A 16,244-nucleotide genomic window follows, 5' to 3' on the forward strand; every position below is an offset into this window, starting at 1 on the left:
GTGGGTAAAAGGGAAGGATGGAGGCCTTTATTTACGTGTAAGTAGGTAACACAAAGAACATGATTAATTAAATATGGTACTAAAATGTATCAAAATATTTGTAAACATTACGATTTAAATGTAAAAATTTGGGGTGGATTTTATTCAGGCGCTTTTTAGTCACACCCGGTTTGGGTCCCCAGAGTAGAGATTGCCGCGGTGCACCCTGGGTCCTTCCTTTCCATCCCAGACTCGCTTCTGCAATCATGGGTATGTCTGTGTTTTTGTTCAAAATGCTCATAAATTAGCCAGTTAGTCTTCGTGTTTTTATCGATCCTGTTTATGAAAGTCTTGTGTACCAATTATTGTGTTTTTATGTCGGTAAAATAAGACTCAAGAGTTAGAAAATTTGATCGGTTTTTCGAGTCCGTGGTCCGCAACGTGGAGCGGCCTGAATGTTAGCTGCTAGCGTCGTGTTAGCCGGTGGTAGTTCAGTACAGGTTACGTCTGAGTTTAGTTTATTTAGATAGATATGTGTGAGTTAGACGCGTGGGTATCAGCAGACTTGTAATGTATTTTCTATTGGTAAGTAATCATCTGACATACGCCGTTACATACGTTTGCAGGTTTAGTCACGGGTTAGTTTCCTGCTCAGAATTGTATCGTGAAAAAGATACTGTGAAATACTGTCTTATGGTAATTGTATTTCGTGAACTGCTGTATTAAGTCATCACAGTAAATACTGAGCTTCTGAATCAAATGAAATCGTGTAGCTTAACTGGGACTTTATTGTCAGTTCTGTTATTTTACTTTACATCTGACTCGAACTCATTGTGAACTTTAATTGTTCACAGTACTAGTCAAACACTCCCCGTTCATTTAGAATAAGCATCAGTGTCAGTGCTATTGACTGGTGCTGTATACCAAATAAACTTGATCTCATCCCTGACTTGTTCCTCATTTAAAACAATAAGCAGATTAATTAAAATGTCCATTTATACTTCTGCCTACATGTCCTGTTTTGCCTTTTTAGGAAAGTGTCGTGGTCTGCGTACCGCCAGGAAGCTCCGTAATCATCGCCGTGAGCAAAAATGGCACGATAAACAGTACAAGAAGGCCCATCTGGGAACTGCTCTGAAGGCTAACCCCTTCGGAGGAGCCTCTCACGCCAAGGGAATTGTCCTTGAGAAAGTGTGAGTGTTCTTAGATGTATTACGGTAATTTTGATTGTTTTTGATATCAGATAAAACACAGGAGACAACAAATTTTTCTTTAAAGCCTTTTTCTGAAGGGAATAATTTATATCAAGTTTAAATTGGCAACTGGTATTAAGTACCTCTCCGTAATTACCTGTACCTGCCAAACATGACATGCACACAAACGACCTTGTTCTCCCATCAAAGGATAGTATCTGGGTTTTGAAGTAAAACTTTGTCTCCGACTGTTTATTCTCCAATTCTAAGTTTGCCCTGTGTCTCTTCTGCAGTGGTGTAGAGGCTAAGCAGCCCAACTCTGCCATCAGGAAATGTGTGAGAGTCCAGCTCATCAAGAACGGCAAGAAGATCACAGCCTTCGTCCCCAATGATGGTTGCCTCAACTTCATTGAGGTAAACGGCTCTACATTAGTCATTAAGCAAAATGTGGAGTTTTAACTTTTTTAACAATCCAGACAGACAACGTCCTGACTAGGGTTGTCACGGTGTGAAAATTTAACCTCATGGTTATTGTGACAAAAATTTTCACGGTTTTCAGTTTTATCGCTGTATTTTAAACGCGTTACATTTCAGGAAAATATTGTCCTCAGTTTGTGTCTAACTTTTGCCTAAAATTTGTTATTTTGTAATTATGTTGTTTATTTGTTTACATTTTTCCCCTTTAGTCTATAAAATACCAATATTTGCCCATAACTTCTTATTTTTTGTCTGTTTGATATCATCGTTTTAAAAATATTAAACCAGATGATACTCAGTACTCAAGTAGCCTTCTAATCAGATACTTTTTTTTTTACCCTTACTTGAGTAATAAACCCGAAATCAGGAAAATATTGTCCTCGGTTTGTGTCCTTCCAGTGAGCTTTGCAGATGTGGGAAAATGTCATCAGGCAGTAATCATTGTTAAATTCATAATTATTCTCAGAGAGAGACCAACTCTTATCTACACCTGGGAGCCCCGTAATGCGTAGCGTCATTTCAACATGGGGGTGTCCGTGACACGGTTATATGCAGGTAGCGGTGTTGCATTCTCTCTCAACCCAAATCCTCGGATCACTTATTTTAGCTAAAACGTTAACTTGCCTTGCGTTGACTGTAGAGTTGTGGGTGATGGTCACGCAGATGTGTCATGAGATTTGAAGCTTTTTTCTGCACGTGCTGCAAACAGGATAGCCGTCTTCTATCAACTGTCCCTCGGCATTCTTCAAATATCCAAAAAAAAAAAAAAAGCCCATACTGAGTGCTGCCGTCTCCTCCTTTGGCCATTATTTCAGCTTTAGCTTCAAGAAAGTTTTGGCTGTAAACAACAAAGTGCGCATGTGCCGCCAGCAACTTCAGCAGATGATACGGTGGCTGGTAAGGGTCACGGCGCCTACACCGCAGCCACGGTAATCCACCGAGATGATATATTTTTTAGAAAACAAGACGGTTATTATTGTCAACTTTTTAACCGGGGTTTACCCCTACACCGGTTACCGTGACAACCCTAGTCCTGACTAGTACATGCTAACCATTAGCATTAGTAACACCACCACGCAGAAAAAACTACCCCAGGCTTGTGGTATTTGTGGAGATAAACATCAACGTTGCAAGTCAGAGTTGCGTTGCTGTTATCTAATCTGAGGTGAGATGTCCAAATATCAGGAAATGAGACTCCAAATCCTGCTGCCTTTCTGTGCAGCAACAGACTTGTTGGTGCTGATCCAAGCAGTTCTGGGCTTTTTTTTTTTTTTTTTTTGCCCCAAGTGCAGCTAGCAGGCATTCGTTCCTACCACAGACAACTGCAAACATTGATTAAATGAGTTTCCCACACCTTTTAACAATTTAGCCCTGATATTTGTTAGGAAAGTATATAAAGTCAGTTCAATCTCTTCCTCTCTGCCTTGTCCTCAAACATCCGCTCTTTGTCTCCGCAGGAAAACGACGAAGTTCTGGTGGCCGGTTTCGGTCGTAAAGGTCACGCCGTTGGTGATATTCCTGGAGTTCGTTTTAAGGTGGTCAAAGTGGCCAACGTGTCTCTACTTGCTCTCTACAAAGGCAAGAAGGAGAGACCCAGATCATAAACTGTTGTGACAAAAAGTCAAATAAACTTGTTTTCAGTTCCAGTCTTGTTGTCTTGTGCTGTTTATGACGACACATTACTTCTGTTTTTTATGGGTTAAAATCTGTAAAATGACTTGGATTTAATGACCCTGCGGTTTTCTGCTGATCTCAACTATGAAATTGGGTTTATGTAGATTTACATTTAGTTAAACAATAAATATGCTGTGACTTAAACTACAAACATTTGCTTTGGTAATTTAAAAACGTGAGACAATTGTTCATAACCACTGAAATGATAAACGTTGTCATATTCTGATATTTTAACTGCAAAATTGGTGGGAAGCAGTTGCATTGTTAAAAAAGCTGATAGCGGTATTTATGTAGGGGCGGTGCAACTAGAGCGAAGTCATGGGTACGCAGGGAATAATCAGTCACGTTCTGAGGTGCATTTAAAGTACATTTGACCAAGAATGACTCAAATTTAAGCTAGAATTATAAATATACCTGATACATTAAAATCTAGTAGAATTGAGTTTTCATTCAGTCAATCCAAAGGACTCAAATGAAGGAAACTGGACCTCTTTGGTTTCTTGAAGATGTTGCTTTTCATATGAGGAGCTTTGTCAATTCTGACTGGAATTTGGGAGTCGAGTTTATAAAATAAACTTGTTACTTTTGAAAGAGCTAAAGCTTTCTTTCAGTAAGAACAAGTGGCAGATCAAAAATAAAACCGAAGTAAACAGTGTTAGTGGGTCAAACGGTGTTGGTGTCCTCGTGGCCTTGTGATTAAAAATAGAAAGGTATCGAATCACATTTGCCTGCTACCAGAACTCTGCAGCCACTCAGCTGAATCGTAGATCTTCCTGATGTCTGTAGTTCACATTCATTACAGACCTGTGGGGTTATGCTGAAGCTGAGCATCAATGAACCAGAGGACTTAAATCTGTGCTTTCACTGACCTCTGATCAGTTTTCAACAACAAATTTGAAGCAACTCAAAACAAACCCAAGAGGTAAAAAGAAACTCAGCTCTGCCAAAAAACAAGCTGCTTCTGCACGATTATCCTGTTAATGACGTTTTGACACATTTGGAACAGAAAACAGCTATGGTGTGCTCTGTGGTGGTCTTCCTGTCAGGAATAAATGCACGTTCTCTCAGACAGCCAGAGGAGTTTATGAAAACCTGATGGACTTTGGTCGGTTTGGACTGGAGGATGAAGACGAAGATGATTCAGCGATTCAGTACGTGATTGAACAGAGTCTGCTGGAGAGCACCAAACAGAAAGAAACTCCCAGAGGCTCCACCGTGAAAACCAGCCGCGGGTCAGTCATGCACATTTTACACATTTGTGTTGGACAGATTAAGCTCCTCAGAATGTTTTACAAAAAAAATACAGATTTGAGGCTTTTTCTTGAAGTAAGTTCAACAAAAGATGCATAAAAACATTAATATGTAGCCTCAATGATTAGATAAACATGTAGTGAAGATTTTACTTCTTGACCTGCATGAATTTTACTGTTTATTTCTTTGTATGCAGCTCTGATTCACCTTCAGACATCAGCAAGATCTTCAGCACCATAGGACATGGTGAATTGCTTCTGTGCTTTATTTTTTAAAGATTACCAATTGGTGCAAACAGAAACCTGAATGTTGGGATGGTTTTATGACTGTGGGCCTCATCTGTCCCTGCAGGTAACGAGGAGGTGCTGAAGGACTTGTGTGCCAAGCACAAAGATAAGTTTCTGCAGTCAGACAGCAAAGGTTGGATTCCTCTTCATGAAGCAGCAACTCAGAGCAACCCGAACATCCTGCAGCTCACATACGAATGTCAGTATCCATTACACTGATTTATTTATCCTAGATGGGATCCTACCTGAGTGGTGAGGAACATTTGTCTGTCCTGCAGCTTCCGGTCCAGGATCTTTGGAGTGTCGTACTCCTGGTGGCCAGACGCCTCTCTTCCTGGCGGTAGAACAAGGTTTGATAGAAAATGCTTCATTCCTCTTGGAGCATGGAGCCAGGCCGGACTGCCTGGACCAGGACCAGGACTCCCCGTTGTTTGTAGGTGAGCTGGAACACATTTCACTCCTTCATTCACTTGTTTTCATTGTAGACTACACCAAAGCAGCAAAAAACATCCATCCACCCATTTTCATCCGCTCATCCGGAGTCGGGTCGCGGGGGCAGTAGCCTAAGGCGAGAGGCCCAGACTTCCCTCTCCCCAGCTACTTGGGCCAGCTCCTTCGGGGAAATCCCAAGGCGTTCCCTGGCCAAGTGAGAGACATGGTCCCTCCACCGTGTCCTGGGTCTACCTTTAGGTCTCCTCCTGGTTGGACGTGCCCAGAAAACCTCACAAGGGAGGCGTCCAGGAGGCATCCTGACCAGATGCCCGAGCCACCTCAACTGGCTCCTCTCGATGTGGAGGAGCAGCGGGTCTACTCCGAGCCCCTCCCGGATGACCGAGCTTCTCACCCTTTCTCTAAGGGAGAGCCCAGCCACTCCTCGGAGAAAACTCATTTTGGCCGCTTGTATCCGCAATCTCGTTATTTTGGACAAACCCAAAGCTCATTACCATAGGTGAGGGTAGGAACGTAGATCGACCGGTAAATCGAGAGCTTCGCCTTCTGACTCAGCTCTCTCTTCACCGCGACAGACCGGTACAACGCCCGCATCACTGCAGATGCAGCACCAATCCGCCTATCGATCTCACGCTCCAGTTTTCCCTCACTCGTGAACAAGACCCCGAGATACTTAAACTCCTCCACTTGAGGCAGGACCTCATCCCTGACCCGGAGAAGACATTCTACCCTTTTCCGAATCAAGACCATGGTCTCAGATTTAGAGGAGCTGATTCTCATCTCAGCTGCTTCACACTCGGCTACGAACCACTCCAGCGAAAGCTGAAGATCACGTTCTGATGAAGCCAACAGGACCACATCATCTGCAAAAAGCAGAGACCTGATCCTCAGGCCACCAAAACGGATGCCCTCAACACCTTGGCTGCACCTAGAAATCCTGTCCATAAAGGTTATGAACAGAATCGGTGACAAAGGGCAGCCTTGGCAGAGTCCAATGGGCCATTCCCATCTGTACTGGGTCGGCCCGGGCCGGGTAGCCCCAGTCGGCCCCAGCCTGGCCCGGTTGATTCCACACATCCTTGCCTTAAGCCCATGTGGACTGATTCTACCCACCAATCAGAGGCTTGCTCTAATTGAAGGTGTGAATTTGCTGTCAGCAGTGGGTGTGTTGGCCCTGGTCGGCCTGAAGCAGACCCCTCGAGAAGAGGGCTGAGAATGAGCCTTGATTGGCCCGGAAAAATACCAGGCCACCCAGATATGTAAACAACCTACGCTACCCGGCCCGGGCCGACCCGGTACAGATGGGAATGGCCCACAACTCTCACTGGGATCGAGCCCGACTTACTGCCGGCAATGCGGACCAAGCTCCGACACCGGTCATGCAGGGATCTAACAGCAGGTATCAGAGGGCCTGGCACCCCATGCTTCCGGAGTACCCCCCGTCAGGGACCGCCGAGGGACGCGGTCAAACTCCTTCTCCAAATCCATGAAACACATGTAGACTGGTTGGGCAAATTCCCAAGCACCCTCCAGGATCCCCCTAAGGGTATAGAGCTGGTCCAGGGTTCCACGGCCAGGACGAAAACAACTTTGGTCCTCCTGAATCTGAGGTTCAGCAATCCGACGGACCCTCCTCTCCAGAAGCCCTGAATAGACCTTACCAGGAAGGCTCAGGAGTGTGATCCCCCTGTAGTTGGAACACACCCTGTGGTCCCCCTTTTTAAATAAGGGGACCACCACCCCGGTCTGCCAGTCCAGTGGGACTGCCCCCGATGTCCACGCGATATTGCAGAGCCGCGTCAGCCAACACAGCCCCACAACATCCAGAGCCTTAAGGAATTCCGGGCGGATCTCATCCACTCCTGGAGGCTTGCCACAGAGGAGCTTTTTAACCACCTCAGTGACCTCAGCATCAGAGATTTGAGAGGCCAACCCAAAGTCCCCAGACTCTGCTTCCTCACTGGAAGACGTGTCGGTGGGATTGAGGAGGTCTTCAAAGTATTCTACCCACCGATCCACAACATCCTGAGTAGAGGTCAGCAGCACACTGTCCCCACTATAGATAGTGTTGGTAGTGCACTGCTTTCCCCCCCTGAGGCGCCGGATGGTGGACCAGAATCTCCTCGAAGTCTTGCTCCATGGTCTCACTGAACTCCTCCCATGCTCAGGTTTTTGCCTTGGCGACCACCCGAGCCGTGTTCCGCTTGGACTGCCGGTACCTGTCAGCTGCCTCTGGAGTCCCACAGGCCAAAAAGACCTGATAGGACTCTTTCTTCAGCTTGACAGCATCCCTAACCGCCGGTGTCCACCAGCGGGTTCAGGGGTTGCCACCACGACAGGCACCGACGATCCTGAGACAGCAGCTCCACTCAGCCGCCTCAACAATGGAGGCATGGAACAGCGTCCATTCAGACTCAATGCCCCCGCCTCCCCCGGAACATTTTGCAAGTTCTGTCGGAGGTGGGATTTGAAGCTTCTTCTAACAGGAGACTCTGACATACATTTCCTGCAGACCCTCTTGATACGTTTGGGTCTGCCTGGTCTGACCGGCATCCTCCCCCACCATCTGGGCCAACTCACCACCAGGTAGTGGACAGTTGACAGCTCTGCCCCTCTCTTCACCCGAGTGTCCAAGACATGCGGCTGCAGGTCAGATGAAACAACAACAAAGTCGATCATCGAGCTGCGGCCTAAGGTATCCTGGTGCCAAGAGCACATCTGGACACCTTTATGTCTGAACATGGTGTTCATTATGGACAATCCATGACTGTCACAGAAGTCCAATAACAAAACACCACTCGAATTCAGATCAGGGGGGCCGTTCCTCCCAACCACACCTCTCCAGGTCTCACTGTCGTTGCCCACGTGAGCGTTAAAGCCCCCCAGCAGAACGAGGGAGTCACCGGAAGGAGCGCTCTCCAGCACCCCCTCCAAGGTCTCCAAAAAGGGTGGGCAGTCTGAACTGTAGTTTGGTGCATAAGCACAGACCCCAGTCAGAACCTGTTCCCCCACACATAGGCGGAGGGAGGCTACCCTCTCATTCACTGGGGTAAACCCCAGCATACAGGCACCAGGATGGGGGGCAACTAGTATGCCCACCCCTGCTCAGCGCCTCTCAGTGGGAGTACCTCCAGAGTGGTAGAAAGTCCAATCCCTCTCAAGGAAACTGGTTCCAGAGCTAGAGCCATGCGTTGAGGTGAGTCCGACTATATCTAGTTGGAACCTCTCAACCTCACACACCAACTCAGGCTCCTTCCCCACCAGAGAGGTGACATTCCATGTGCCAAGAGCCAGCTTCTGTAGCCGAGGATCAGACCGCCAAGGTCCCCGCCCTCGACTACCACCCATCACACACTGCACCTGACCCCTTTGGCCCCTCCCACGAGTGGTGAGCCCATGGGAAAGGGGACCCACGTTTCCTCTTCGGGCTGTGCCCGGCCACCAGGCGCTCGCCAACGTGCCCCACCTCCAGGCCTGGCTCTTGAGGGGGGCCCCGGTGACCCACGTCTGGGCGAGGAAGCACGGTTTCCATTTATATAATTCATCATAAGAGGTCTTCGGGCTGCTCTTTGTCTGATCTCTCACCATCCCTCAGCAGAAAACAATAAAAAGGATTTTAGTTACACTTATTTATTGAATACACAAGTTGCTGCAGGTCCATTTTTCTTCTGGTTGTGTGATTTTCTTCATGCTTCAGAACTGGACTGCAGGCAGGTCAGTGAAGCTCACATGATCTGTTGGGTTTTGTCTCTCTACAGCGATTCGTTCAGAAAGAACGGATCTAGTGAAGTTGCTGCTCCTGCACGGATCCAGTGTGAACCAGATGGGCTACCACGGCCGCCGGCCCCTCCACGAAGCTGCACGGGGGGGTAAACCAGGGCTGGTGACCCTTTTGCTGGAGGCCGGAGCACATCCAGACCCTCGCAGCAACTACGGCCTCACGCCGCTGGCGCTGGCCGCTCAGGGAGGACACCTGGAGGTGGTGGAGACTCTGCTGAAGAAAGGTTTAGATTTCCACCATGAATCCTTTTTTGTTTATTTTAACAAAACATGACATCAGCATTTCCATCCACATAACAAACCTAAAAACTATTACTGACTGCAATGAATCTAAACATTTTTTAAAGAGTTAACTTTTTTATAAAAACACATTTTTGTTGCCCACATCTACTTCCAGCCTGTTAGTCCATGTATCACAAAGTTTAGACAGCTTGCTGTTTGTCTGCAGGAGCAGACGTCCTCTCTCAGGCTCAGGACGAAGCCTCCGTCCTCTACGAAGCTGCAGCTTCAGGAAACCCAGATATCATCAGTCTGCTGCTTGAGCGTGGAGCCGACGCCAACGTCTCCAATCACACGGGACACATGCCAATACACCGAGCTGCACACCGAGGACACCTTCAGTAATTCATCCATCAATTGCCATTCACTTATCCATGGTTGGGTCACGGGGTAGCTGCATAAGCAGAGAGGCCCAAACTTCCCTCTCCCCAGCCACATGGACCAGCTCCTCCGAGGGAATCCGAAGGCGTTCCCTGGCCAGCTGAGAGACATAGTCCCTCCAGCGTGTCCTGGGTCTCCCTTTAGGTCTTCTTTCATTTGGATGTTGCCTGAAAACCTTACCAGGGAGGCGTCCAGGAGGCATCCTAACCAGATACCAGAGCCACTGGCTCCTCTCAGTGTGGAGGAGCAGTGGACCTACACTAAGCTCGCAGCTTCCACGGCAGTCACATAATATCACGTGACACGGGAGATAATGTTATGTTTTATACGTATAAGTTTCAATATAAATGTATGACGATACTTTTACTTTTTAAATTGTGTAAATATTTGTTAAATTAAATATATGTGAGTTACAACCCATTAGCCACCGAAGCTGCAACTGATAAGCAACTAACCAACCATAGATAACTTCTTTGGATCTAAAGAAAAACATTTTAAATGAGTTTATTTACTTTTAAACTTGAAATTTGCCCCCAAAGTAGCTGCCAGCTTCTGATCCGCCATCATTTTGAAAATACAGCAGTGTGTTTTGGGTAAGTTTTGACCAAGGCTAGGCTACAAGACACCTGTGTATACTTGCTCAGCTAGCTAAACGGCTAACAAACGGAGAACAGACGCCTCGGTAGAACATGAACATTGGAACACATCTTGGCGGCTCCTGATAAAGTATCTCCTAGGCAACTGGGGTGGGGCCAAGACATCAAGGTGAGGTTCCTTGGCATTGAGAAGCACCCCTTATTAAGGAGGCTAAGGAGAGTGATCCCCCCGTAGTTGGGACACACCCTGCAGTCCCCCACCTTCAGTAGCACTTTCCTAAAATTTTTAAAGAGTTCAATAAGAAATGTATATTTCTATCAGCATCCCAGCATATTTTCAGATTAAATGTGTGCTCAGTTGAAATAACCTGACTGTGTGTATTTGTATGAATCTGTAGAATTTTAGTTTTTGTTTGTGTTTGAGATGCCTGAAGCTGCTGCTTCCTGTCACCTCTATGGAAGACGTGAACGACAGCGGGATCAGTCCTCTTCACTCTGCTGCTGCAGAAGGACACACAGACTGCATCAAGGTTCCTTTATGAAGCAATGATCCATCAGTTAGAATGGTGAAAAAGTAACGCTAACCCATTGATTTCCACTAGACCTTGCTGGATGTGGGCTACGACCCCAACTACATGCTCCATCCCTGGATCCGCCGGAGCTACGACGATGAGAGGAAGTCCGCTCTCTTCTTTGCTGTGTCCAACAATGACATGGCATCGGTGAAGCTTCTCCTGGAGGCTGGAGCCATGACTAACCAGGACCCGGTAAAATGTCTGCAGGTAACAGTTAGGGTCTGCTTCAGAACGCTTGGCTCCTGGGAGAAAGTGTTTTTGTGTCAGCAATTTCTCCTGTTTTCTCTGAAAACTTTGTTGATGTCAATGATCCTATTGAGTTGTCCTACTTGTAAATTAGCTTTTACCTTTTGTTTTGCTTAGACAAGGGTACATGTCCTTTCTGTCCATCCCACAAATCCCTTTAATAAACACAAACGGGTTGTTCATCCAGAAATGTTGTTGATTTATTGTAGGTTGCGCTCCGCCTGGGGAACTACGAGCTGATCAACCTGCTGCTGCGATATGGAGCCAACGTGAACTACTACTGCAGAATAAACACCACTCACTTCCCCTCAGCACTTCAGTACGCCCTCAAAGATGAGGTGAGCCATTAAAACGACCCTTGTTTTGACATATCAGAGTAGAATACATGCAGTTTATGTGCATTCATCTAATTGAACTGATGACTGTGTATCACATTTTTTTATTTTTCCACATTCTAATAAAAAAATTCAGCTTTTTGTTGTGTTAGGTGGTTCTCAGGATGCTGCTTAACTATGGTTACCACGTTGAGCGCTGCTTCGATTGTCCCTACGGCGACGGCTCCCACATTCCTGAAAACTTTGAGGGATGGACCTGCCCTGTGATTAAAGACACTTTGGTAAAGAAAATCTGTAGAGACAAAATTTGCATTTTTAAGACTGCTATGGCCACCAGCCTGGCTTCTTCAGGTAGAGGAGCCAGGGTCACCCAACCCCGGTGATCAGCCAGCCAGATAAAAAGGCTGTGCCTTCAGCAGTCTGGGAGGCAGCAGTACAGGGGTTCTGCTCAGGGGCGTGTCCAGGGAGTGGCCTGGGGTAGCACATGCCACCCTTGGAATCTGACTGGCCACCCCAGGTGCCACCACACTAATTTACCTGTAAATAAGCTTTTCATTGTCCACAAAAGGCGTGGGGGTAAAACAAAAAAAGCATAACCATTGGTGCCACCCATGCACAAAGTTGTGCCTCACCTGGGCCACCCCATTTTAATAGATCTAGACACGCCACTGGTTCTGCTGTCCTCCAGGCCTCAGATTTTGGTTTCAACCCCTTTCTTTTGATGAGTTTTAACTTTGGTAGTTTTAACTCTGAGTGATGAGCTTTTATAGGGTAAAGCTCTGAGTGATCCAGAGGGATCGTTTTGAAGGTTAACTTGGTGACAATTTTATTGACTCTGTTTTTTTTTAAAAACACCTTCTGTTTGGTAGAACTTTTAACATAAGTTTTAACCAGGTGTTTTTATACAGGTGCTGGCCAGTAAATTAGAATATCATCAAAAGGTTGAAAATATTTCAGTAATTCCATTCAAAACGTGAAACTTGTACATTATATTCATGCAATGCACACAGACCAATGTATTTCCAATGTTCATTACATTTAAATTTGATATTCATAAGTGACAACTAATGAAAACTCCAAATTTGGTATCTCAAAAAATTAGAATATTCTGAAAAGGCTGAATATAGAAGACACCTTCTGCCACTCTAATCAGCTGATTTACTCAAAACACCTGCAAAGGCCTTTAAAAGGTCCCTCAGTCTTGTTTTGAAGGCACCACAATCATGGGGAAGACTTCTGACTTAACAGCTGTCCAAAAGACAATCATTGGCACCTTGCACAAGGAGGGCAAGACACAAAAGGTGATTGCTAAAGAAGCTGGCTGTTCGCAGAGCTCTGTGTCCAAGCACATTAACAGACAGGCGAAGGGACGGAAAAAATGTGGTAGAAAAAAGTGTACAAGCTCTAGGGATAACCGCACCCTGCAGAGAATTGTGACGACAAACCCATTCAAAAATGTGGGGGAGATCCACAAAGAGTGGACTGCAGCTGGAGTCAGCGCTTCAAGAACCACCACGAGGAGACTCATGAAAGACATGGGATTCAGGTGTCGCATTCCGTGTGTCAAGCCACTCTTGAACATGAAACAGCGCAAGAAGCGTCTCGCCTGGGCCAAGGACAAAAAGGACTGGACTGATGCTGAGTGGTCCAAAGTTATGTTTTCTGATGAAAGCAAGTTCTGCATTTCCTTTGGAAATCAAGGACCCAGAGTCTGGAGGAAGAGCGGAGAAGCACAGAATCCACGTTGCATGAGGTCCAGTGTAAAGTTTCCACCGTCAGTGATGGTGTGGGGTGCCATGTCATCTGCCGGTGTTGGCCCACTCTGTTTCCTGAGGTCCAGGGTCAATGCAGCCGTCTACCAGGAAGTTTTAGAGCACTTCATGCTTCCTGCTGCTGACCAACTTTATGGGGATGCAGACTTCACCTTTCAACAGGACTTGGCACCTGCACACAGTGCCAAAACCACCAGCACCTGGTTCAAGGACCATGGTATCCCTGTCCTTGATTGGCCAGCAAACTCGCCTGACCTTAACCCCATAGAAAATCTATGGGGTATTGTGAAGCGGAGGATGCAATACGCTAGACCCAACAATGCAGAGGAGCTGAAGACGACTATCAGAGCAACCTGGGCTCTCATAACACCTGAGCAGTGCCACAGACTGATCGAGTCCATGCCACGCCGCATTACTGCAGTTATTGAGGCAAAAGGAGCCCCGACTAAGTATTGAGTGCTATACATGCACATTCTTTTCATGTTCATTCTTTTCAGTTGGCCAACATTAGAGAAACAAACATTTTTTCATTGGCCTTTAGAATATTCTAATTTTCTGAGATACCAGATTTGATGTTTTCATTGGTTGTCACCTATAAATATCAAAATTAAACGTAATAAACATCGGAAATACATTGGTCTGTGTGCATTGCATGAATATAATGTACAAGTTTCACGTTTTGAATGGAATTACTGAAATATTTTCAAACTTTTGATGATATTCTAATTTACTGGCCAGCACCTGTATAGTTGACAAGTTGTCTTTTAACTGTTAACCTTATAGTGATTTTTTTGTTTTGCATTATTTTAATAATGCTCACCATCTGTTTGCACTTGTTTTTAGAACCTTTTATAACAATTAACCCCATTTTAAACCCACTATCATGTTTTCTTATGTTACCTCCTCCTTCACATTTTAACACCTCCTGTCGGGGACGTAACAAAGAAGATTGCTAGTTTTCTAATTCAAATTTCTGTAACACACCTTAATGAAACACCGATGAGTGTGCAACAATTCCCACATTGGATTATTAAAGTTTGGAGTATGGCTGAAAGATGCTTCCTAATACAAGATTTTTCTTACGGTAACTAATATAAAACCAACATGGGAATAAATGGATGCAAGTCTAGTAATACAAGTATGTGTTCATTCATCCATTTTCTTCTGCTCATCCGGAGTCGGGTCGCGGGGGCAGTAAATTAAGACGAGAGGCCCAGACTTCCCTCTCCCCAGCCACTTGGGCCAGCTCCTCCGGGGGAATCCCCAGGCGTTCCCTGGCCAGGTGAGAGACGTAGTCCCTCCACCGTGTCCTGGGTCTACCTTTAGGTCTCCTCCCGGTTGGACGTGCTCAGAAAACCACACCAGGGAGGCGTCCAGGAGGCATCCTGACCAGATGCTCAAGCCACCTCAACTGGCTCCTCTCGATGTGGAGGAGCAGCGGGTCTACTCCGAGCCCCTCCCAAATGACAGAGCTTCTCACCCTGTCTCTAAGGGAGAGCCCAGCCACTCTTAGGAGAAAAGTCATTTCGGCCGCTTGTACCCCGATCTTGTTCTTTCGGTCACTCCCCAAAGCTCATGACCATAGGTGAGGGTAGGAATGTAGATGGATTGGTCAATCAAGAGCTCTGCCTTCTGGTTCAGCTCTCTCTTCACCACGTCAGAGCGGTACAACGCCCGCATCACTGCAGCACCAATCCGCCTATCAATCTCACGCTCCATCTTTCCCTCACTTGTGAACAAGACCCCGTTGTTTTTTCCTTTTTTGTATAAAGCTAAAACTTGTGTATGGAAGCCCATTTGGCACTGAGATAGAAAATGACGTCATTAATATGACTTAACATCACAATGTCAGGATTTAACATTTTTTAGGAACATTTTTCACATAATTATTATACTCTTAAGTTACAATAAAGACTTTCATTAAAGTGGCAGGAACTGGCTTCCACAGTCTGGGAACCTTTGCTCCCAGAGTTGTGGAACAGCTGCGTGTCTGCTGGTTTAATCTCTCATCATCACATTAAGTGGAAGGTTTCTGTCTCACTGCAGTTCTGTGAGGTGATCACTGTCTACTGGCTGAGAGACCTTTCGGGTCACATGGTTCGCATCATGCTGGATTACCTGGATCATGTGACCCTCTGCTCCAAACTGAAGGCGGCTCTGATGGAGCAGAAGCAGTGGCCTGAAATCTGCAGCATACAAGGTGGCTAAAACTTTAAAGTCAGCCAATGAAAATAGCAAACAGGGGTGGATGACCATCTTCTTGTTACTTTCAGAAAATGCCCGCTGTCTGCAGCATCTTTGCCGGCTGCAGATCCGTCGGTGTCTCGGCCGTCTCCGTCTTCGGTCTCCCATCTTCATGAGCTTCGTGCCTCTGCCGGATCGGCTGAAGGATTATATCCTGTACCGGGAGTACGACCTGTGGGGTCAGCAGGGCAGCTCACCAGGCTGAGGCTCCAGCAGGGCAAGAAATGATCACATTCAGTCAAACCTGGTTGGTGCATTACTTTGAGAAATCTCCTGCTCATCTCAAAAGAATGAATAAATAATCTGCTTTATTATATCACTAAGTTGATGCATTTCAGCCAATTCTGAACAGCCTTGACAATTTTGCATGTTTTGAACATTCACCTTATATTTTCAATGTTTCTATTGAAGAAAGATGTATGCTCATAATTTACAAAGTAAGACCCATGAGCAATTGAAATAGACATTTATTTCTTCAATATTTAAAATGTATTTATTGTAAAAAAATAAATGGGTCTTGATTAAAATGTCTCTAAAGGTTTTTTCTTATCTTTGGGCTTTTGCTGCTTTGTCAAATTAAAATTTGACTAGATGACAAATAGAAACTACAAAATGTACTCAAATATCACAAAACCTAAATTATAATTAAATGAATTGTGCAAGAAATTCCACACCAAACGAGTTTTCTAAATTAAATTTGTCTCAAATAAAATACTGTGTTTAAA

At 45.6% G+C, this 16,244-nt stretch overlaps 2 protein-coding genes across 4 annotated transcripts; both read left to right on the forward strand.

The window, feature by feature from the left end:
* The first annotated feature begins 167 nt into the window (after positions 1-167).
* On the forward strand, positions 168-3,295 carry rps23 (ribosomal protein S23). The gene is made up of 4 exons (XM_015958710.3): positions 168-249; positions 1,013-1,172; positions 1,466-1,586; positions 3,107-3,295. The coding sequence occupies exons 1-4, from the start codon at positions 246-248 to the stop codon at positions 3,251-3,253; spliced, it is 432 nt and encodes a 143-aa protein (XP_015814196.1). The 5' UTR covers positions 168-245; the 3' UTR covers positions 3,254-3,295.
* Positions 3,296-4,063: 768 nt separating this feature from the next.
* On the forward strand, positions 4,064-15,955 carry asb14a (ankyrin repeat and SOCS box containing 14a). 3 transcript variants are annotated; one of them, XM_015958705.3, is made up of 13 exons: positions 4,064-4,245; positions 4,370-4,555; positions 4,771-4,820; positions 4,926-5,060; positions 5,140-5,298; positions 9,070-9,315; positions 9,540-9,711; positions 10,772-10,877; positions 10,950-11,129; positions 11,378-11,506; positions 11,656-11,784; positions 15,322-15,475; positions 15,549-15,955. In XM_015958705.3, the coding sequence occupies exons 2-13, from the start codon at positions 4,419-4,421 to the stop codon at positions 15,722-15,724; spliced, it is 1,773 nt and encodes a 590-aa protein (XP_015814191.3). In that variant the 5' UTR covers positions 4,064-4,245; positions 4,370-4,418; the 3' UTR covers positions 15,725-15,955. The 3 variants fall into 3 exon arrangements, with proteins under 3 accessions (XP_015814191.3, XP_015814192.3, XP_054587153.2); XM_015958706.3 differs by having other exon boundaries at positions 4,082-4,245; positions 4,392-4,555; XM_054731178.2 differs by having other exon boundaries at positions 4,133-4,245; positions 4,330-4,555.
* Positions 15,956-16,244: the final 289 nt, after the last annotated feature.

Source organism: Nothobranchius furzeri, chromosome 3 (genome assembly GCF_043380555.1).
Source record: "Nothobranchius furzeri strain GRZ-AD chromosome 3, NfurGRZ-RIMD1, whole genome shotgun sequence".
In the NCBI taxonomy this organism is placed as follows: domain Eukaryota; kingdom Metazoa; phylum Chordata; class Actinopteri; order Cyprinodontiformes; family Nothobranchiidae; genus Nothobranchius; species Nothobranchius furzeri.

What these genes read in the sequence shown, in the direction of transcription:
- rps23 (XM_015958710.3), top strand. An exon ending in GGAATTGTCCTTGAGAAAGT is followed by an intron (nt 1,173 to 1,465) that starts GTGAGTGTTCTT and finishes TCTCTTCTGCAG; the next exon opens with TGGTGTAGAGGCTAAGCAGC. An exon ending in GTTGCCTCAACTTCATTGAG is followed by an intron (nt 1,587 to 3,106) that starts GTAAACGGCTCT and finishes TTGTCTCCGCAG; the next exon opens with GAAAACGACGAAGTTCTGGT.
- asb14a (XM_015958705.3), top strand. Translation starts at nt 4,419, where the DNA reads ATGGACTTTGGTCGGTTTGGACTGGAGGATGAAGACGAAGATGATTCA. An exon ending in ACCGTGAAAACCAGCCGCGG is followed by an intron (nt 4,556 to 4,770) that starts GTCAGTCATGCA and finishes CTTTGTATGCAG; the next exon opens with CTCTGATTCACCTTCAGACA. An exon ending in ACCCGGTAAAATGTCTGCAG is followed by an intron (nt 11,130 to 11,377) that starts GTAACAGTTAGG and finishes GATTTATTGTAG; the next exon opens with GTTGCGCTCCGCCTGGGGAA.